This window comes from Gorilla gorilla, chromosome 13 (assembly GCF_029281585.2).
Source record: "Gorilla gorilla gorilla isolate KB3781 chromosome 13, NHGRI_mGorGor1-v2.1_pri, whole genome shotgun sequence".
Classification (NCBI taxonomy): domain Eukaryota; kingdom Metazoa; phylum Chordata; class Mammalia; order Primates; family Hominidae; genus Gorilla; species Gorilla gorilla.
Window position 1 is genome coordinate 26342252 of NC_073237.2, and position 24351 is coordinate 26366602.

Sequence of the window (24351 nt, forward strand, 5' to 3'; positions counted from 1 at the left end):
GGCATACTGCCTTGCATGTAAGAGACAATAAATATGTATTGAATCTGAAATAAACAGGAGATAGGAATATTCAAAAAGTAGTATTCCTTTTTTGAGGGCCAGAGATGGACACATTGGCCAAAAGCTATGTATCCAAAAGTGCTAAATACTCAGCGCAGCAAGAAAGGCTAAAGGCATTCTGAGGAATGTCATAGGCCTTCCCAATGGAGCACTGCCCCACTGCAGCTATCTCAGAATCTCAGGATTGTCTGGTAAGGTACACATCGTCTAGGCAAGCCCTGTTCACATCACCTCCTGCAATGTCCCCATCCAATTCCCCTATTTGGGCAGAACACCTCTGTAGAGTATCATCCACAAGTGGGTCATAAGGCCTGTGACTCATTACCATGTCCTGACATTCTCAACTTCATTCTCTGTGCTGAAATACTGGCCAAAATAGAGTCCAAAAATGAGCTCTGCTGCCAGGCTTAACCAAATCTCTTATTTGTACACCGTGCTTTAAAATGCACAAAACACTTGTACATATATTTTACCCTCTGTAGTAGGCAGGGACTATTAACCACATTATACAAATGGAGAAACCAACTCTCAGCCAGGGAGATTAAGTACTTGTTCAATATTGTAGGGCACTGGTGCTCAACTGGGGATGATTTGTCCTACAAGGGGACATCTGGTAGTGTATGGAAACATTCTGAATTGTCACTACTTGGAGATTACCCCTAGCAATTAGTGGGTAAAGGTAATGGATGCTGCTAAACATCCTACAATGCATGACAGTCCCCTACAACAAAGAATTATGTGGTCCAAACGCCAATAGTGTTAATGTTGAGAAACACTGTTACAGAGCAAAAAATGGTCAGAGATAGGACCCTTGTTTCTGCTATTCTTTAAAGAATTTGTGTTTGTTTATTTAAGGGACAATTACCTTGCAAAGGAGAGCAAGAAACAGATAACAGTGGGAGAATCCAAGTGAAGAGAGGGAGAAAAGATCTACGGACTAAGCAAAATAATCCTGGGAATTCCAGTGGCTTGAAATTGTTTGTTTTTCACACTGTTCTAAGAGAGGCAGGCCATCTCACCGATACATAATCATAATGCTGTAGTAAACTCCGTAATTGTAAAAATATAATTTCATAAAGAGACAACTTGCTCATTTTCTTTAAAATTATAAATTGTAATTGTTAGGCAGCAATTTTATTTTCAAACTACTCAATTTTCAATTGCTAAATTATTTATACTTCCCTAATATTTATATACCACAGCTGGAGTACAGTCGTGCTTGTCTTTGAATGCAGTGACGACAAATGAATATAGGTGACATTAATAAGATTAATACTCAAGCCATTAGTAATCATGCTAGAAAGTGCAGTTGAGCATTTTGGTTAAAATAGTCAACAAATGCAAAAGATAAACGAAGTCTGCCTTTTAAACAAGAGTTACATACGGTGCGTCAAATATTGCTGGGTTTTTCAATCAAACCAAGAACTGAGGAAAGTGTTATTCCCAAGTGAGGAATTTTAGAACATTCTAGGCAAAGATACATACTGCATGCAAGTGATACGACACCTTAATTAGATTCAACCAGCAGACTGTATTACACTGCGACTCGGAACAATAGTTCTGAGCCAAGATTACAATAAATTTCAAAATCTATAATGTGTGAAATTAAATTCCACAATAATGCATAAAAGTCCTAATTTGAATCAATTTTCAACTTGCAAATACATGAAAACTAAAAAATGAAATTCAGAGTAGGAGAAACAAAGAATATACAAGTATTAGTAAATACTATTAATTAGGAAGGCCAAATCTCCACTGAACAAGAATTAGACATTTTTTACCATATTCATTCCACTGCAAAGATATTTGATTTTTCAAAAATATCAGAACTTGAATCTCACATATACTATTAGGATATACTTTTTTAGTATTTTAAGGTAAGCTCTCTCCCTCAAAGGATTAATCTAGGATCTACTAGTGCATTCAAATAAATAAAAGTAGAAAACACTGAAGTTTGTATGTTGGTACATTCACCTTCTATTGATGAAACAATATACTGATAATAGTATGAATTCCATGGCTGCCATATGAATGTGAACTTGCAGTAACAACAAATGAAGACAAATAAACAGCATAGAGGATTAAGGTCCAGACAGGTAAAAATATAGCAAAGGTTAGAGTTAAGTCAATAAATTAGGATCACCATGAATAGTTCCATTTCAGTAAGGTATTAACAGGGTAAGGTATTCAGTCTCTCTGGCCGTGTTTCCTAAGAAAGGCTCCGAAAACAAATTGGCTAGGTTCAAACCCAGGATCTACCTCTTACTAGCTGTGTGACCTTATACAAGCTATTTAACCTTGCTGTGCTTTAGTTTCTTCGTCTAAAAGAAGTATAATAACGAAAATTAGCTGGGTGTGGTGGGTAAGTAAAATAACAGTTACTTATCTTATCTTTGTGGGTAAGTCTACAAAATCTTAGTTAAGCATAGCTGAAACAGAATAAAACTAAAAACCAATACTCGGAACACTTAGGGAGTGGTTCTGTTCTACTCAAGTTTTTTTTTGTTTTTTTTTGTTTTGTTTTGTTTTTCCTGAGACAGAGTCTTACCCTGTCATTCAGACTGGAGGGCAGAGGCGCGATCTCACCTCATGGCAACCTCCACCTCCCAGGTTCAAGCAATTCTCCTGCTTCAGCCTCCTGAGTACCTAGGATTACAGGCATGCACCTCTATGCCCGGCTAATTTTTTTTTGTATTTTTAGTAGAGATGGGGTTTCACCGTGTTGGCCAGGCTGATTTCGAACTCCTGACCTCGTGATTCGCCCACCTCGGTCTCCCAAAGTGCTGGGATTGCAGGCGTGAGCCACCACGCCCAGCCTCTATTCAGTTTTTTAATGAACAACTTAGTTTAGGGATATTTAAGAAATGTGCAAATGCTGGCAGGTGCAATGCTGGCAGGGACAGCTGTTACTACATGAGTGCAGAATCAAGATTCAAAATCTCAAAAGAAGGGAATGCAGCCGGGTGCGGTGGCTCATGGCTGTAATCCCAACACTTTGGGAGGCCAAGGCAGGCGGATCACAAGGTCAGGAGCTCGAGACCAGCCTGGCCAATATGGTGAAACCCCGTCTCTACTAAAAATACAAAAATTAGCTGGGCGTGGTGGCGGGCACCTGTAGTCCCAGCTACTCTGGAGGCTGAGGCAGGAGAATCGCTTGAACCCAGGAGGCGGAGGTTGCAGTGAGCCAATAACCACGCCACTGCACTCCAGCCTGGGAGACAGAGCAAGACTCCGTCTCAAAAAAAAAAAAAAAGGAAGGAAATGCTAGGCTGAAACAAGAAAAATTGAATGTGAAGAAACAGAAGTCAAAGAACTTATAGCTACTCAGAGCTGGAATGGATCTTGAAAATAATTGATTACTGCAATGCTCTAATGCTGCTGATGAAGGAAACAAGGACCAGTAAGTATCCTTGCGGGGTGACACCTAAAATGCGTGGGAAAGCCTATGCACAGTAATACCTAAATGAATTAGAACTAACTTGTAGCCTTAGTAAATCAGAAAAGATGGGATGTCTGGGAATATTCCCAAATTAATAAGCATAAAAAGATGCTTGGGAGGGGATCCTTCTTCCTCTAGGCATCTGTGATTCTTAGGTGACTAGCAACTACAGAGCTGAGAAACAATATTTCATTGTGGTTATAAGAATGGGCTGCCAGCTTGACTGCTAGGGTTCAAATCCCAGCTCTGCTACTCACTAGCTATAAGTTATGGGTATTCTATGATGCTGAATAAGAACAAGAGGGGCCATGAGTATAACTGGGGCTAGGATTGGCATTCTTCTGTAAACATTGAGCCTTCTAACTTAAATAACTGAATAAGTTATTTAAGGTCTCTGTCCCTTCGTTTCTTCATCTGTAAGAGGAAGACAATAATAGCAACCACCTCATTTAGAGCACAGCCTGGTAAGTAACAAAACTCATGCATGTTAAGTATTACTTTTGTGACAATAGGATGAGAATATGCACGCCAGCAAACATTTTATTTTTTCTGAGCAACCATGTGCAATAGCCACAAAGATATGCAACACACACACTTCAGAAAGCTCTATCCATTTGGAGGGGGTAAACAAGGAAGTAGAGAAAAAAGCAGAAAGAATTAAACCACCAAAAGACTGCTGCAGATGCTCTAGACAGAAGAGATTTCATTCAGCACAACTCAAACACAGAACTCCATTTCTGGACACCTACAGACACTTAGACCTGGCCTGCAGAAGGCATCTCCCCCACTCTCTACATCATTTTTGGGGGGTTCAAAACTCACTGAAAACTTTATCATTCCATTTTTTCTTTTAATCCACATAATACCTCATTTTGTTTTACACATCATACATCTTTATTGAGACTTTTTATGGTCAAGGTGAATATGCAAAATTTTAGCTGGATAAAATGACTCTAGTTATCCCTTATGGCATAGTATCTCATAACCAAGAAGTAAGTATGGTTAGAAGGCTCAATGTTTACAGAAGAATGCCAATCCTAGCCCCAGTTATACTCATGGCCCCTCTTGTTCTTATTCAGCATCATGGAATACCCATAACTTCAAGTAATTTCCAGGTAGAATAATCCCTAATTGACTGACTCAATAACCTGGCTGAGAGGTATTATACTTATCAAGGGACTGCCTAAAGAATACGTAGAGTTAGGCCAGGCACAGTGGCTCATGCCTGTAATCTCAGCACTTTGAGAGGCTGAGGCAGGTGAATCATTTGAGGTCAGGAGTTCAAGACCAGCCTGACCAACATGGTGAAACACTGTCTCTACTAAAAATACAAAAATTAGCCAGGTGTAGTGGTACACGCCTGTAGTCCCAGCTACTTGGGAGGCTGAGGCAGGAGAATTGCTTGAACCTGGGAGGCGGAGGTTGCAGTGAGCTGAGATCGCGCCACTGCACTCCAGCCTGGACAACAGAGCAAGACTCCATCTCAAAAAAAAAAAAAAATACTTAGAGTTAAGCATTCACTCATTCTTGATTGGCGGTCTTCAAAGATTTATATTAATTTTCTATCTATCTAATAAGTAAGAAATCGAGCTTTGTTAATATTTAGTACATGGATCGGCACTGGTACGCTCACTAGTCCCTATATAACCTACACTATGAGACACTCTTAAGAAAGAATGGTATTGCAAAGCACTGTGCTTTACAGGAGCACAGTTACATGGATTTACAGATTATAGTATACGGTTTAATGAAGCTAAATCCTCACTGAATAGACAAGTGGCTCAAAACTCTTGCAAAGAAACCACAGATTGAAGACTATGAATACAAGCAAACAGTAATGGAGCTGACACTTCTACTTTTAGTGTATCAATCAAAACACAAAGTTAAAAAAATACCTAATTAGATTTAACAAGTTGTCTACAAAACTTGAAATTAGCAAGACTATTTTAAATAAGGACTTATATACACTATTGTTAAAAATGAACCTCAAATCTTAAGTATATATGGCTACATTGCCATCATGATTCAATTTTCTTTTTCTTTTTTTTTTTTTTTTGAGGAGCCTCTGTCTGTCACCCAGGCTGGAGTGCAGTGGCGCAATCTCAGCTCACTGCAACCTCTGCCTCCCAGGCTCAAATGATTCTCATGCCTCAGCCTCCAAAGTAGCTGGGATTACAGGCATGCACCACCACGACCAGAAAATTCTTGTATTTTTAGTAGAGATGGGGTTTCACCATGTTGGCCAGGCTACTCCTGGCCTCAAGTGATCTGCCCATCTCAGCTTCCCAAAGTGCTGGGATTACAGGCGTGAGCCACTGGGCCCTTTTTTTTTTTTAAAAGACATGGAGTCTATGGCCTGGGCTGGAATGCAATGGTGCAATCATAGCTCACTGCAGCGTTGAACTCCTAGGCTCAAGCAATCCTCCCACCTCAGTCTCCTGAGTAGCTAGGACTAAAGACAAATGCCACCATGCCCAGCTAATTTTTTTTTTTATTTTTTGTAGAGACGGAGTCTCACGATGTTGCCCAGGCTGGTCTCAAACTTCTGGCCTCAAGCCATGTCCCTAACTCAGCCCCCCAAAGTGCTGGGACTACAGGCACGAGCCACCACACCTGGCCTACAATTAGATCTTTAAAATCCAGAATCCAGAATGTGAAAGCAAATCTCTACAGTTGTTTTTATGATGTTTAAAGTCAAGAAAACATACTAAAGCAAATTCTAGATGAATCAAACATTTAAACATTTTTAAAAAGTGAAACCATAAAAACACTAGAAGAAAACACGGATATTTTAAAAAATAAAGTCAAAAAGCCCTTCCAAATATGACAATAAAAAATTGACAGGCTGGGCACAGTGGCTCATGCCTATAATCCCAACATTTTGAGAGGCCAAGGTGGGAGGATCACTTGAGGCCAGAGACAAGCCTCAGCAATATAGCAAGACCTTATCTCTACAAAAAATATTAGCCAAGTGTGGTAGCGCACGCCTGTAGTTCCAGCTACTCAGGAGGCTGAGACTGGAGGATCACTTGAGTCCAGGAGATTGAGGTTGCAATGAGCTATGACTGCACCACTGCACTCCAGCCTGGGTGACAGAGCAAGATCCTGTCTCTAAAAAAAAAAGAAAGAAAAAAAGAAAAAGATTGATGAATTTCACTAAATAAAAACTAAAAATTCCTACACAGCAAAAATAAGTCTTAAACATAACAATCAAAAACAGTGATACACTGTATTGGTGGGGGGGTATGAAGAAACTGGCATTATTATGCTACTGTTGGTAGTTGCATAAACCAATAGGACTTTACTGGGAAGCAATTTGGCGATATCTATCAAAATTACTAATTCACATACCTTTGACCCAACAACTGTTCTAGAAATTTTCTTACAGATTTATTATATTCACAATGTACAAATGACTACTTGGAAATTACTTAAATGTCCATTAACCTAGGACTGGTTAAATAAATTATGGTACATGCATACAATGCAATTCTATGCAGTCATAAAAAGAATGAAGAGGCTCTGAGGTGGGTATGAAGTGCCATGATTTCCAAGACACGCTGCTAAGGGAGGAAAACAAAGTGCAGAACAGTGTTTATGGTATGCTACCATCTGTGTAAAAAAAAAAAAAACTGGGAAGGGGGTAGCAGAAAGAGAAAATATATAAATATATAATTCCTTACATATGCAGGCTAATGTCTGAAAAAAATACATAAAAATCTGATAAACGTGATAGCAATGATTGCCTCTAAGAAAACAGGTTTTATGGCCAGGCGCGGTGGCTCACGCCTGTAATCCCAACACTTGGGAGGCTGAGGCAGGCTGATCACCTAAGGTCAGGAGTTCAAGACAAGCCTGTCCAACGTGGTAAAACCCCATCTCTGCTAAAACTACAAAAATTAGCTAGGCGCGGTGGTGGGAGCCTGTAATCCCAGCTATTCAGGAGGCTGAGGCAGGAGAATCGCTTGAACCTGGGAGGTAGAGGTTGCAGTGAGCTGAGATCACACTACTGCACTCCAGCCTGGGTGACAAAGTAAGACTCTGCCTTAAAAAAAAAAAAAAAAAAAAAGAGTTTCACATGCTAGATACCTTTAATAATTTTCCAACTTTCTAGCTACTCAGGTTACTCCCCTCATCCAATCCATCCACAAATCATGTTAGCTATGCCTTCAAAAGACATCCAGACTGTTCTACATTCTGACTGTGGCAATGGTTATATGAATCTATATATGTGTTAGAATTCATAGACCTGTATATACAAAGGGTCAATTTTACTGTATATACAAAGGGTCAATTTTACTTTACCCTTTGTATATACAGGTCTACTTTTACTTTTAATTTTGTTAATACAAAAATGATTTTTTAAAAAAGACATCCAGGCCAGAAGCAGTGGCTCACACCTGTAATCCCAGCACCTTGGGAGGCCGAGGCAGGTGAATCACCTGAGTCAGGAGTTCAAGACCAACATGGCCAACATGGCGAAACCCCATCTCTACTAAAACTACAAAACTTAGCCACGCATGGTGGCAAGGACCTATAATCCTAGCTACTCAGGAGGGTGAGGCAGGAGAATCACTTGAACCCAGGAGGCAGAGGTTGCAGTGAGCCAAGATCGCACCACTGCACTCCAGCCTGGGCGACAGGGCGAGACTCTGTCTCAAAAAAAAAAAAAAAAAAAAAGGACATCTAGTATCTACCCACTTTTTACCACCTCCACTGCCACCATCTCTTATCTGAATCATTACAATATCCTCCTGACCAGATGCCCTGGTTCTCTTCACTTCCTACAGTCATCTCCACATAGCAGCCAGTGTGATCCTGTTAAAAACTAAACGAAATCATGTCCTCAAAAGCCTCCAATGGCTCCCCATTTCACGTAGAAAAAATGCCAAAGTCCTTATGAGAGCCTACCCAGCCCAAAGCAGCTTGACCTCCTGTTCCCAAGGTTTCCTTTCCTACTGCCCTCCTCACTTACTAAACTCAGGCTGCACTGGCCCTCTCGCCCTCCCTTGACAACACCAGGCATGTTCCTACCTCCCAGTCTTGGCTCTAGCTGTTCCCTCTGCCGGAAATATTTTTCTCCTAGATATCCACTTGACACTCTCACATCCCTCAAGTCTCCTTACATCTCGCCTCCATGAAGTTTATCCTGACCACCTTATTTAATCATGCAACCTACTGGCCCTTTCCTCCACAACTCCCCCATCTGTACTCCTGATTCCTCTTCATCCTACTCAATTTTTTTCTCTTTTCCAAAGTACATATCATCTTTTAGTAAAATTTACTTGTTATGCTTATTGTCTTTCTCTATATCCCCACTACTAGAAGATAAACTCCACGAGGACAGGGATCTTTCATCTGTTTTATTCACAGATATACCCCACACATCTAGAAAAGTGCCTGGCACATATTAGGTGTTTGGTAACTATTTTACTCCTCCCTAAGGTGAAATGACATCGAATAAATGAGTAAATGAACAAACAAATGAACACATAAACAAGTGGTTGCCTTTCTGATTAGAGAACATTTGAACAGAGACCTGAAAGAAGGGAGGGAACAAAGCATCTCTCCGGGAGAAAACCATTTCAGGTGAAAGGGTAAGTACAAATGCCCTGAGGCAGGCACACCTTAGCGTGTTCCAGAAAAAAGGGAAAAAAGAAACAACAAGGAGGACAATGTGGGTGGCACAAGTGAGGCAGGGAGTAGACCACGAGGGCAGTGAGGTGATGGGAGGCCACATTACACGGGGGAAAACCCACAGCACACAGGGCAAACGCTGGCTTGTACTTGAGATGAGAAAGAGGCCACTAGAGAGCTTCAAATGAAATGTTATGATCTATGTTAGTTAAATGTTATATGTTAGTTAAAAATCTTTCCATAAAGAAGGCACAGGTGGAGTTGAACTTCCAACCACATTCTACAAAACATCCACAAAAAAATTGTCAAGCTCTCCCCAAGAAAAGTAAAAGAAAGAATACTCCCCAGTGTAACTTTATGGGGCTAATACAAATCATGAAACCAAAACCAAACATACAAAGATAGTTCCCAAAAAAAGTACACATTAATTTTTGAGCCAATTTTAAGTCCTGGACAAAATACTGGCAAATCTCATTTAGAAATGCATGTAATCCCAGCCTCTTTGGGAGGCCAAGGCAGGAGGATCACTTGAGGTCAGTTCGAGACCAGCCTGGCCAACGTGGTGAAACCTCATCTCTACTAAACATACAAAATTAGCTGAGCTTGGTGGCACTCGCCTGTAATCCCAGCTACTTGGGAGGCTGAGGCAGGAGAATCGCTTGAACCCAAGAGGCAGAGCTTGCAGTGAGCCAAGATGGCGCCACTGCACTCCAGCCTGGGCAACAGAGCAAGGCTTTGTCTCAAAAATAATTGCCAGATGTGGTGGCTCATGCCTGTAATCCCAGCATTTTGGAAGGCCAAGGTGGTGGATCACTTGAGGTCAGGAGTTCGAGACCAGCTTAGCCAACATGGCAAAAACCCTTCCCTACTAAAACTACAAAAATTAGCCAGGCACGGTGGCGCATGATTGTAATCCCAGCTACTCAGGAGGCTGAGGCAAGAGAATCGCTTGAACTGAGGAGGCGGAGGTTGCAATGAGCTAAGATCACGCCACTGCACTCCAGCCTGGGTGACAGAGCGAGACTCTGTCACAGAAAAAAACAAAACAAACAAAAATAAAACAATAATAGCAGCCAGGCGCAGTGGCTCACACCTATAATCCCAGCACTTTGGGAGGCAGAGGCGCGCAGATCACGAGGTGAGGAGTTCAAGACCAGCCTGACCAATATGGCGAAACCCCGTCTCTACTAATAAATTAGCCAGGCATAGTGGTGCCCACCTGTAGTCCCAGCTACTTGGAAGGCCGAGGCAGAAGAATTGCTTGAACCTGGGAGGTGGAGGGTGCAGTGAGCCGAATCTAACCACTGCACTCTAGCCTGGGCAACAGCACGAGACGCCGTCTCAAAATAATAATAATAATAATAGCTACATTTATTGAGCACCACTCTAAATGCTTTTCATGGATTAACTCATTTAATCTTCACAACAACCCTATGCCGTGTTATTTCATCCATTTTTACAGACAAAGAAACTAAGACACAGAGAGGCTAAATAATTTACCAAAGTCCACAGATAGAAAGTAGAGATTCTGAAGCTTCTGAATTTCAAAAACCTCAATGATATTCTGATTTAATTGCTCTGGGGGTGGAACCAATACTCTTTAAAGCACCCCAAGCGATTCTAATGTGCAACTAGGGTTAGGAAGAATTAAATCCATTAGCTAACTTCCCCCACCCTGAGAGAGAGTACATGGACATAGCCAAGGCAGGAGACATTTTAGTGAGGATTAAATATAAAACAAGCAACAAGGGTCAGAAAACATGATTTCCCAGGTGCTTTCCAACAGTGAAATTCTACCATTATCTGTTTCCACAGTCTTTCTAGAAGTCTAGGAGGTGTAATATTCCGTGTTACACCAGCTAGCAGATTCAATTCTAGTTCACTTTGGAGAAATCTGTCAGCTTATTTCTTTGGGATGGAGTTCCCAAAACAAGAATAGGGTAAAATATCCTAGCAGCTTATAATACAAGCTGAGTATCCCTTACCCAAATGCTTGGGAACAGAAGTGTTTCAGATTTCAGGCTTTGGAATATGTGCATTATACGCTTACTGACTGAATATCCCAAATCCGAAAATCCAAAACCTGAAATGCTCCAGTAAGCATTTCCTTTGAGCATCATCTCAGCACTCAAAAAGTGTCAAATTTTGGAGCATTTCAAATTTTGGATTTTCAGATTAGGGAATACTCAACCTATACTAGAATACAATTATTTCAGAATAAAAAACACAGCCCTACTTTACAGAAAAAAGTAGCAAAAAGAGGGAAGAATTCAAGAGGCCAACCTAATATTTTGTAAAAGTATAACTGGATAAATGTTACTGAGCTGCCCAAAGACCACTTCTGTTGACTGGAGCTAAAGCCACAAAAAGATCCTAACCCTACTCTCCCCTGTATCCTGATGTGGGTGCAGTCAGGTATGGCTCTATGGAGTCAGGAACTGCTGCCACAGTCAGCATGCAGAAGCCAAAGCAACGAGTGCTACCCAGCAAAGTTCAAGAAGGCTCAAGAAGTGACAGGAGGAAAACAAGCTGTCTTGGCTACAGCAGCAGGCTCTAGGAGGTCGGCCTCCAGCCCACTGCCTCATTTATCTCCCCTTCACAAGGAGAAGCCTGGACACACATGGGTCCCCAAAGCGGTGTTAATAGCTACTGCTCACACTGCTTCTTTTTGATCCTGCAGAATCAGAGCTCCTCAGTCTTCAAGGAGTTGGAACTATTGCAATTCCATCTCTTCCCAAAGCTATTCTCTGAAGCTTGGGAATCAACTTTAAAGAATCTTCCAAGGTGGGATATAGGAAAAACTATAAGTCAAATAAAAGTTGAAGATTGAACTCAGTGTCCTTAGACTTGGTGTTCTATAGAGTGGGCAACAAGCCAACCGGGTCTACCACTTTCAACACTGTATGCTACTTCCTAGAAGTGAGAGTTGCTTTAGGTAGTCTCCTCATCTAATTGTTAGAGATCCAATGGTCCAGCTACAAAAAACTGCCCATTCCTCCCCACGTCTCTCCCACCTCTATGCCTTTGCTCATACTACCTGTACTATCAGGAATGCTCTTGCCCACATCCCTTTCTGAAACACTTCCACCCTTCTTTTAAAGACCTGCTCAAACCTCACTTCCTCTAAGATGCCCTCCCAGAGCCACCCCAACTCCTGTATTAATTTCATTTACACTCTGTTATAATATGGCATTCCTCACCCTTTGCCGTTTTTAGATAGCTTATACCTGTCTCCAACAAGAGATCAGGCCCTGATGGACAATAATAAAGTTTCATAGATCTTTTCTATGCCTTTCAGCATCTTATATAAAGCAGAAATTCAGGAAATATTTGTTAAACAGAATTGGATTCAAGAAGCATTCAGAAGGCCAGGCACAGTAGCTCACACCTGTAATCTCAGCACTTTGCAAGGCTGAGGTGGGAGGATCACTTGAGCGCAGGAGTTTGAGACCAGCCTGGGTAACATACGGAAGATCCTATCTCTACAAAAAAATTTTTTTAATTAGCCGGATGTAGTGGTGCAGTGCCTGTGGTCCCAGCTAGTTGGGAGGTTGAGGTGGGAGGACCACTTGAGCCCAGGGGGTCAAGGCTACAGTGAGCCATGATCACACTCCTGCACTTCAGCCTCGGTGACAGAGCAAGACCTTATCTCAAAAAAAAAAAAAAAAAAAAAAAGAAGAAAGAGAGTGAAGCATTCAGAGACGCTGCTCTGCTAGTCTGACCTCAGTTTGCTATGGAACACAAGATGTTCTTTCTTCCTCTTTACATGTCTTCTTTTGTTAGTTTGCTTTGAAATATTAATTCTTTAAAATAATTTTCCTATTTTCCTTCCTGTGATTTTTTTCTGATTTTTTAACTGAACATAATTCACATACCATAATATTTACCCTTTTAAAGTGTAGATTTTAGTATATTCACAAAGTTGTGTAATCATCACCTCTTTCTAATTCCAGAATGTTTTCATCATCCCAAAAAGAAAACCCATACTCACAGGCAGTCACTCTCCACCCCTAACCCCAAGCAACAACTTATCTATTCTCTGTCTCTGATATATAGGATTTTAACAAAGCTTACAGTAGGTGATCTCAATTGTGGTTTTATTATAACCTGAAGCCAAAATTTTATCTTCCAAAAAAAGAAAAGAGGAGGTTCTTATTTTATAAGTCAAAAGGAAAATGTGATTTGACACAGCATTCTGTTTTTATTTTGTTAAGCTTTTCATTGAGGAAGTATATGTATAGAAGTTTATATATTGGGCCGGGCATGGTGGCTGATGCCTGTAATCCCAGCACTTTGGGAGGCCAAGGCAGGCGGATCACCTGAGGTCGGGAGTTCGAGACCAGCCTGACCAACATGGAGAAACCCCGACTCTACTAAAAATACAAAAAATTAGCCGGGCGTGGTGGCACATGCCTGTAATCCCAGCTACTAGGGAGGCTGAGGCAGGAGAATCGCTTGAACCTGGGAAGCAGAGGTTGCGGTGAGCCAAGATCGCACCATTGCACTCTAGCCTGGGCAACAAGAGCAAAACTCCATCTCCAGAAAAAAAAAAGAAGTTTGTATAACATAAGAGTACACCTCAATGAGTTTTCAAAAACTGAACACTGTAGTCCCCCTTATCAGCAGGTAATACTTTCCAAGACACCCATGGATGCCGGAAACCATGGATAGCAATGAACCCTATATGTGCTATGTTTCTTTCTGTATATATATATATATATATACACATATATATATACACACACAAATACAAGTTTGATAAAGTTTAATTTATACATTAGGCAGAATAACAGATTAACAATAACATAATAAAATAGAATAATTATAACAATATACTGTTAAAAATGTTATGTGAATGTGCCTTTTTTTTTTTTTTTTTTTTTTTTTGAGACAGAGTCTTGCTCTGTCGCCCAGGCTGGAGTGCAGTGGCGTAATCCCGGCTCTGCAAGCTCCACCTCCTGGGTTCACCCCATTCTCCTGCCTCAGCCTCCCGAGTAGCTGGGACTACAGGCGCCCGCCACCATGCCCGGCTAATTTTTTGTATTTTTAGTAGAGATGGGGTTTCACCACGTTAGCCAGGATGGTCTCGATCTCCTGACCTCGTGATCTACCAGCCTCAGCTTCCCAAAGTGCTGGGATTACAGGCGTGAGCCACCATGCCCAGCCTGAATGTGCCTCTTTCTCTCAAAATATCTTACTGTATTACACAAACTCACCAATTTTCAGACCGCAGTTGACCATGGGCAACTAAGACCGCAGAAAGCAAAACTGCTGACAAGGGGGAACTACTGTATACAAGTGTAGCCAACTCCCAGATTAAGAAACAGAACAGAAGCCCACTCCTTAACCACTCCCAAAGAATAACTATGATTTTGACTTCTAACAGCAGAGAATAACTTTTATGCCTGTTTTTGTACATTTATGAATGAAAGCATATACTATTCGGTATAGAAAAGTTCTACACTGAAATTCTATGCCTTGTAATACTCACCATAATCTTCTTGTATAAAGCCATTACATTATCATCATCAAATGGTAGAAATCCACACATAAGAACATATAACAGTATGCCCATGCTCCAAACATCTGCCTGAGAGAAAGAGGGAAAAAGAAAAATTACTGAAACAAAAATTCAAACATATTTCAGAATGGTAGGACTCTTGATCCAATCACAGAATTGTCGCAAAGCTAAAAAAGAACTCAGATATCAACCACTTCAACCTGCTTATTCTATAGTCAGAGAACCTGAAGCTAAGGAGGCTTGCGTAAACTCACCCAGTCAATTGGAGGCCACCCAGGAAGGCCTCCTGACTTCCAATTTAATGCACTCTCCTCCAGCTGGACTCTAACACTTAACAGAAAATAATTTCCAGTAGGCTGGGCTGGATTGGACAAGATAAGAAGATGAGACAATTCTACAGTGCTACTGAAGGTTTAGGTTACATATGAAGATTATGTAAACAGGCATAAGGATGTCTTAAAATTTATTGATAATCAGCAAGTATGACTAAGTTGTACTATAAAATTCTATGTAGAGAACTTTAATAAAGTTCAATGATTGACTTTTCAAATGTAGAGGTGGCCGGGCCTGGTGGCTCATGCCTGTAATCCCAGCACTTTGGGAGGCCAAGATGGGTGGATCACCTGAGGTCAGGAGTTCGAGACTAGCCTGGCCAACATGGTGAAACCCCGTCTCTCCTAAAACTACAAAAATTAGCCAGGCATGGTGGCGCATGCCCACAGTCCCAGCTACTCAGGAGGCTGAGGCAGGAGAATTGCTTGAATCCAAGAGGCAGAGGTTGCAGTGAGCCGAGATCACGCCACTGTACTCCAGCCTGGGTGACACAGTGAAACTCCATCTAAAAATATATATCATTTATTTATATATATTATATATATTATTTATTATATATAATATATGTATATATGTACATATATTATATATGCATGCATGTACATATATACATATATGCATACATGTGTACATATATATCCATATATACATATACATATGTGTCCATATATACATATGTCCATATATACATATATACATATGTATATATTATATATACATATAGAGAGACTAGAAATTAGTCTACCAGCACAAATAGTCCTACAAACCTCAAATATATATGTATATATACATAGAGACAGAGAGAGAGAGAGACACTAGAAATTAGCCTACTAGCACAAATAGTCCTACAAATCTCAAAATCCCAGAAAAGAGCTTAACGTTTATATGTGATATCCATGTGTCCCATGAGTCCTAAGCAGTAACTATTTATTCAAGCAGTATTTGGCCTTAGTCAGTAATGATGCCACCATTAGCTGAGGAGAAGTCACAGCTCTTACTCTCATTTGAGCCTTAGGAAATTTTTTTTTTTTTTTTTTTTTTTAGAGACAGGGTCTCACTCTGTTGCCTAGGCTGGGGTGCAGTGGCACAATCTCAGCTCACTGCAACATTTGCCTCCCAGGCTTAGGCAAGTTTTAAGAGGAAAAAAAGAAAAAGAGGAAAGAAGGAAAGGAAGGAAGAAAACAAAGAAAGAAAAGAAAGAGAAAACAGTTAAAATAACTTGAGCAGCATCACATATCTGGGTAGTACTTATACTAGATAAGCCAAATCTAACCCCTAGTCCTGTCTACCAAATCATATCAAATTATTAGGACTCTACTATGACGTCTCAAGTGAACAATTTGCTTTGAAGCAAACACTTGATTACTCTTCCAAGTTGCAGGAGGTCAGAAATTGACCATTTACGCCTCAGAGATGTCAAATATTTAATCTATAAATTGAGACATGTTGGCATGACACTCATTCATGGTATTAAATTCAAAGCAGATCGGGTGCAGTGGCTCGCACCTATAATCCCAACACTTTGGGAGGCCAAAACCGGCCTCCTCCCACCTGAGGTCAGGAGTTCAAGACCAGCCTGGTCAACATGGTGAAACCCCATCTCTACTAAAAATACAAAATTTGGCCGGGTGTGGTAGTGGACACCTGTGATACCAGCTACATGGGAGGCTGAGGCAGGCGAATTGCTTGAACCCGGGAGGTAGAGGTTGAAGTGAGCTGAGATCACACCATGGCACTCCAGCCTGGGCAACAGAGCGAGACTCCATCTCAAAAAAAATTCAAAGCAAAGAGGTTGCACAGGAAAGAGTGAACTACATGGTGGCTCATGCCTGTAATCCACACTTTGGGAAGCGAGGTAGGCAGATCACCTGAAGTAGGGAGTTCAAGACCAGCAGGGCCAACATGGTGAAACCCTGTCTCTACTAAAAAGATAAAAAAATTAGCCAGGTGTGGTGGTGCATGTCTGTAATTCCAGCTACTCAGGAGGCCATTGCACTCCAGCCTGGGGGACAAGAGCAAGACTTCGTCTCAAAAAAAAAAAAAAAATGGCTGGGCGTGGTGGCTCACGCCCATAATCCTAACACTTTGGGAAGCCAAGGCGGGCAGATCACCTGAGTTTGGGAGTTCCAGACCAGCCTGACCAACATGGAGAAACCCCGTCTCTACTAAAAATACAAAATTTGCCAGGCGGGGTGGTACATGCCTATAATTCCAGCAATTCGGGAGGCTGAGGCAGGAGAATCGCTTGAACTCGGGAGGTGGAGGTTGCAGTGAGCCAAGATCACACCATCGCACTCCAGCCTGAGTGACAGAGTTAGACCCTGTCTCAAAAAAAAAGGGTCGGGCATAGTGGCTCACGCCTGTAATCCCAGCACTTTGGGAGGCCAAGGTGGGCGGATCACCTGAGGTCAGGAGTTCGACACCAGCCTGGCCAACATGGTCCCGTTGGACTCAAGCAGTCCTTCCACTCCCACTCAATCCCACCAGGGTTGAGTCAAACCCTGTCTCTACTAAAAATACAAAAATTAGCAGGGCGTGGTGGCATGTGCCTGTAATCCAAGCTACTTGGAAGGCTGAGGAATGAGAATCGCCTGAACCCGGGAGGCAGAGGTTGCAGTGAGCCAAGATTGCACCATCGCACTCCAGCCTGGGGGACAAGAGCGAGACTTCGTCTCAAAAAAAAAAAAAAAAAAAAAAAAAAGCCCGGGTGTGGTGGCTCACACCCATAATCCTAACACTTTGGGAAGCCGAGGTGGGCAGATCACCTGAGGTTGGGAGTTCAAGACCAGCCTGACCAACATGGAGAAACCCCGTCTCTACTAAAAATACAAAATTTGCCAGGCAGGGTGGTACATGCCTGTAATTCCAGCAATTCGGGAGGCTGAGGCAGGAGAATCGCTTGAACTCGGGAGGCGGAGGTTGCAGTGAGCCAAGATCACACCATTGCACTCCAGCCTGGGCAACAAGAGCGAAACTTCGTCTCAAAAAACAAACAAACAAACAAAAAAACACACAAGAAGTCAACAGAAAGATTATGTCTAGGGTTAAACTTAAAGAGGAATAAAATGATAATAACATCCCCATAGTGCTACCAACACTTATTAGAGAAAAGAAAGCAGAAAAAGTATTTTTCAGTTAACTCAAAGTACCTTTACTTTGCTGTTTTGAATTGAATATGAGAATAAATTAACTAAAATCATAAACCAAAGCAAATGCAAGTAAATCCATAAACTACCAGTTGACATGAAAAAATAACTGGCTCCCAGCACTTTGGGAGGCCAAGGCGGGAGGATCACTTGGGCCCAGGAGTTCAAGACCAGCCCCAGAAACATAGCAAGACCCTATCTCTACAAAGAAATTTTAAAAATTAGCCGGGTGTGGTAGTGCACACCTGTAGTCCTAGCTACTTGGGAGGCTGAGGTGGGAGGACTGCTCGAGTCTAGGACGTAAAGGCTACCGTGAGCCATAGTCATGCCACTGCACTCCAGCCTGGGAGACAGAGTGAGATCCTGTCTCAAAAAAAAAAAAGATAAAATAATTGGGAGGAAGAGAGAACTGAAACCATTTCCCATGAAAAATTACTGAAGAAATTAGAGATATTTACAATGGAACATGTCCTTAAAGCACGATCAGGACTGTGAACATCAGAATCAACTATTTTATTAGTATTTTAAATGAAGATTCTTAAAGCCCCATCTCAGAAAACGAAACCAAAATCTCTGAGGGAGTTACCACCCTGAGCTCTGCATCATTTAGTAAGTATCTCAAATGACTCCTCAGTCCACTATCCTTTAGACACTGAGAAGGATAGGAAGTTGAACTAACACGGACAAGAAAACAATTTAAAATCACATAGGAAAAACCCAGATACACTCAAATCAGCAGATTCTCATCACCTCTGGGAATCTTGTGAGATCAGGCATACGATTATCACTCCTTCTGGGAAACTAAATGGAATAGTGGAAACAGTACCTCACTCCACTCAAATCTCACTCAGTCACCAGCTGTGTGACCCTGCAAAGGCACCAAATTTCTGAGCCTCAGTTTCTTCATCTTCTTTATCTTATGGGATAGGGTAACAGTATTCACTAAAAAGGATGTCTGTGGCCAGGCGTGGTGGCTCATGCCTGTAATCCCAACACTTTGGTAGGCCAAGGCAGACGGATCACCTGGGGTCGGGAGTTAGAGACCAGCCTGACCAACATGGAGAAATCCTGTCTCTACTAAAAATACAAAATTAGCCAAGCATGGTGGCACATGCCTGTAATCCCAGCTACTCTGGAGGCTGAGGCAGGAGAATCGCTTGAACCCAGGAGGCTGAGGTTGCGGTGAGCCAAGATCATGCCATTGCACTCCAGCCTGGTCAACAAGAGCAAAACTCCATCTCAAAAAAAAAAAAAAAAAAAAAAAAGTCTGTAGAGCTTAATTGAAAATTATTAAAGGTATCCAGCATGTGAAACTCTTTTTTTTTTTTTTTTTTTTTTTTTTTTTTGAGACAGTCTTGCTCTGTCACCCAGGCTGGAGTGCAATGATACAATCTCGTCTCACTGCAACCTCTGCCTCCCAGGTTCAAGCGATTCTCCTGCCTCAACCCCCAAGTAGCTGGAATTACAGGTGTGCATCACCATGCCTAGCTAATTTTTATATTTTTAATAGAGACAGAGATTCACCATGTTGGCCAGGCTGGTCTCAAACTCCTAACCTCATGATCCGCCCACTTCAGTCTCCCAAAGTGCTGGGATTACAGGCATAGCCACCGCGCCCAGCCCATGTGAAACTCCTGTACACTCTTGGTGGAAACGTAAGATGGTGCACTCACTATGGAAAACAGTATGGAGATTCCACAAAATATTAAAAATAGAATTACAATATGATCCAGCAACTCCGCTTCTGAATATATACCCAAAAGAATTGAAAGCAGGATCTGAAAGAGATACTTGTACACTCATATTCCTATCAACATTATTCACAGGAGCCAAAAGGTGGAAGCAATTTAAGTATCTACCAATGGATGAATGAATAAACAAAATGTGGTATATACATACAATGGAATATTATTCAGCCTTATAAAGAAAGGAAATTCTGATACATGCTACAACATGCATGAACCTTGAGGACATTATGCTAAGTGAAATAACCAGTCACAAAAAGACAAATATTGTATGATTCCATTTACATGAGGTTCCTAGATTAGTCAAATTCATAGAGACAGAAAGCAGAAGGGTAGTTGCCAGGGGAATAGGGTAGGCAGAAATGAAGAATTGTTTAACAGGTATAAGGTTTCAGTTTTGCAAAATTAAAAGAGCCCTGGAGATCGGTTGCACAACAATGTGATTGTATTTCAGTACTACTAAACTATACATTTTAAAACAGTTAAGATGGTAAATTTTATGTTATGTGTATTTTACCACAGTTAAAAATAAAAAGTATCCAGCATGATTCCAGGACTATGATAAACGTTCAGAAAACATTTGGTCCCTTTCCTATAATGCACTAAGAAGGCTACAACATCATTTTTGTGGTATTTCTGCCAAAAATACATAACCTGAATCTAATCATAAGGAAACATCAAATAAATTCAAATTGATGTACATTCTACTAAATAACTGGCTTCCTCAAAAATGCTGAGATCAAAAAAAATAAAGAAAGCCTAAGGAAGTCTTCCAGATTAAAAGGGACTAAAGCGACACAATAACTAAATGCAATAACTAAATGCATCCTGCACCATATCCTAGACTGGGGGGAAAACAAAACTATAAAGGACATTATTGGTACAATTAATACCACTTGAATATGAATTATGAATTAAATAAATTGTATCAATGTTAAATTTTGATACTAAAGTGTGGTTATAAAAGAAAAGGTCTTTGCTTTTAGGAAAAACATATATAGAAATATTGAGTAATAAAAGGATATGATGTTTCTAGCTAACTCTCAAATGATTCAAAAAAAAAACATGCATATATATAAACATAGAGAATGATAAAGCAAATAAGGAAAAATGTAAATAACAGTGAATTTGAGTAAAAGATATACCAAAGTTCCTCATTCTATTCTTGCACTATCTTGTAAGTTAGAGATTATATCAAAATAAAAAGTTACCAGAAACAGTTCCCATCTTCTCGTTTTATGAAGTAACCTGGTATTCCCAAAGTTCCTTATGCTAGTTCCAAAAGATGCTCTCCATCAAAAGTGGATCCCACAGGCAAATAAAATCAGAACCAGCTGTTATCTGTGATGTTCCTTTCCTGAAGGATCACACTGTACAAGAGCACATTAAAGATTTGGAGGCCAGAGCCAGGCACGGTGGCTCACTCCTGTAATCCCAGCACTTTGGGAGGCCGAGGCAGGCGGATCACGAGGTCAGCAGATCGAGACCATCCTGGCTAACATGGTGAAACCCCATCTCTACTAAAAATACAAAAAAAAGTAGCCAGGCGTGGTGGCGGGCGCATGTAGTCCCAGCTACTCGGGAGGCTGAGGCAGGAGAATGGCGTGAACCCAGGAGGCAGAGCTTGTAGTGAGCGGAGATTGTGCCACTGCACTCCAGCCTGGGCAACAGAGTGAGACTCCGTCTCCAAAAAAAAAGAAAGATTTGGAGGCTGGACGCAGTGGCTCATGCCTATAATTGGGAGGCTGAGGTGGGTGAATCATTTGAGGTCAGGAGTTTGAGACCAGCCTGGCCAACATGGTGAAACCCATCTCTACTAAAAACACAAAAATTAGCCGAACGTGATGGCAGTTGCCTGTAATCCCAGCTACTTGGGAGGCTGAAGGAGAATCGCTTGAACCCAGGAGGTGGAGGTTGCACTGAGCCAAGATCGCGCCACTGCACTCCAGCCTGGGTGACAGAGTGAGACTCCATCTCAAAAAAAAAAAACAAAACAAAACAAAAAAAGATTTGGACATGTCCTGAAATAGGAAACCTGTTTGAGCACTTCCTGAGCTTTTCACAACTAAAGTTTTTTTTAATCTTATGACACTCACATCAGCAAAACTAGTACTCCAGAGAATGAGAGGGGCTGACTAATTTGATAATTTGAGATACAGCAAATATAAATCAGGCAAATCCCACTCCTTCTCAGCGTGGACTCCTACACAGGGCTGCTGGCCTTGGAGAGTCAGCTCTGGATGGATGAAGCACAGGTTTTCTCTGTGCTAACCAGCATCTCTGAAACTGAGCCTGGAACCTTCGTCTTTTGTTCTATCCAGCTAGACTAACCAGTCCAAACTATGGCACTGTTTAATACAAAAGCAGCCACAACAAGGACACCAGAAATATCCCTGCTTCATAAGTATATGTTACTATATTTATTGCAAGTTATTAATTTCATTTATAAGTAATCATGTCTCACTCTCCAAATAGACTGAACTCTGATTAACAAGATTATTTCTTACTTCATCATTATACCCCCAACGCACAGTGCCTGACTCACTACAGGTGACCAATATAAATGTCTGCTGATTATATAATGAATTAATCAATGAATAATTACCTCTGATCCAAGATATGATTTGCCTTGTATTAACTCAGGTGCTGCATAAGCCAGACTCCCACAGCATGTCTGTAGATGGTAATCCTTGTTACCCTGCCAATAAGATAAAAATGAAACCTATTAATTACAACCCTTAAGAGAATTAAACCTTGATAAACATTCTTTTTTTTTTTTTTTTTTTTGAGACGGAGTCTCACTCTGTCACCCAGGCTGGAGTGCAATGGCACAATCTCGGCTCACTGCAACCTCTGCCTCCTGGGTTCAAGTAATTCTCCTGCCTCAGCCTCCAGAGTAGCTGGGATTACAGGCACACAGTGTGCCACCATGCCCAACTAATTTTTGTATTTTTGGTATAGACGGGGTTTTGCCATGTTGGCTGGGCTAGTCTTGAACTCCAGACTTCAGGTGATCCACCCGCCTTGGCCTCCCAAAGTGCCGGGATTACAGGCAATGAGCCACCACGCCTGGCCGATAAAAATTATTTGAGCACAAGCAAAGAGAAGCTAGATGAAAAACCACCCCACATAATAAAGGATTTCTGCAGCCAACACAATACTCTGTATACATGTGTGCATGCACGTGTGGTCTCTGCTTCTCTGGGTTCCCAACACCACTACAACCTGGCATGAACAAATCCTTTCCCCTTAGCTCAGTCAAATCAGGTTCATACTTCCCTAAATACCCACATACATAAATAAGCCTAGCATATATCCAAGCATCCACGTCTTTCCATCCCCAAGTATCCCGGGGGGAAAAATTTATTTACTGGACCTTATCTCCAGTATGAAATCTTTACAAATACAGAAGAGCTCTATTTTCTTAGAGGGAAAAAAGCAATATGTTACATAGAACAGTGCCTTGAAAGTCTGTTTTCTAGTGCCTTGAAAGTCTGTTATAAATCACTCCCTTAGCTTCCAGATCTGTTAAAATGAGTAATCTGCTCATCCTCCTCTGCCCTCCCACAGAAATACCAAGACATAATGAAAATAAAGCTACAGTCCAACAGCTGTATAGAGTTCTTACAGCTGGCAAAGGATTTGTGAATTGTGAGATGTCATTTACAACTGAAACAACATGCCCAGGAGTGCGCTCCTTGGAAGAAGGCTGAGGCAATCCTCTCCCAGGCAACCCCGCTTTCCTTAGATAGTGTCTATGTGTGTAATCCGTGGCAGCCATAAATGAAGGCTCACAGGGTCTGTCACAAACTTTCTCCACTGCCTCCCATGGAGAAAAACTTAAACCAGTTTATCTGTTCAAAGTATGTTTTCTCTTTATATGTTTGTCAATCAAAAAAAAAAAAAAACCTGCCTTCTAGCATTTGGTTCCCAGAAAAAAGGCTCCACTGATAGTTTCTGAAGAGCCAAGGGAAGGAGAGAAGAATCAGAAAGAATCAGACTTTCTGCCAAAGGGGTAAAATCTGCTTCCCTTTGCACCTAGCTAATTCTGATCGGGGCAGGAAACAGTTATGGGATTACCAAAGCCCGAGACAAGTCTGCAATTTCAACATTCTTAATGAGTGTAGACAGCTCATTTTAGAGATTGTGAGTACCATGATTAGAGAACTCCAGAGGAAGCTTCCAACAGGCAGCCACACAGGAGATCTGCTGCAGACAGCAGAGCCAGAAAGTTCAAAGTCACCTCAAAGAGAAGTTATGCTGGAGAACACCAATACATAACCATGGAATGCAAATTAAGGAAATATATAACAGTTATAAATTTAGAAGTGCATATGGGCTTTTTCCTTCTTTTAAAAGGAAAGCGGATTGTTTCTCAAAATGTAACTAATTGTTAGTTATAGAACCATTTGGATAACAGATTTGCACTAAATTCTCAACTTTTATCTAAACAAACAAAGGCATCATCTA

At 41.2% G+C, this 24351-nt stretch overlaps 1 protein-coding gene across 13 annotated transcripts in view; it reads right to left on the bottom strand.

Annotated features, from left to right (window-relative positions):
* Positions 1-24351, bottom strand: part of MELK (maternal embryonic leucine zipper kinase) — a 115449-nt gene that overhangs the window by 56098 nt on the left and 35000 nt on the right. For 12 of the 13 annotated variants that reach the window (XM_063696237.1, XM_031014877.2, XM_031014881.2 and 9 more), the window contains 2 exons: positions 22487-22579; positions 14628-14726 (listed from right to left, as the gene is read on the bottom strand). In XM_063696237.1, coding sequence (XP_063552307.1) covers positions 14628-14726; positions 22487-22579 — 192 coding nt within the window. Of the gene's footprint in view, positions 1-14627; positions 14727-17843; positions 17938-22486; positions 22580-24351 lie in introns of those variants that run through there. The other variant, XM_055351562.2, reaches the window with a different exon arrangement.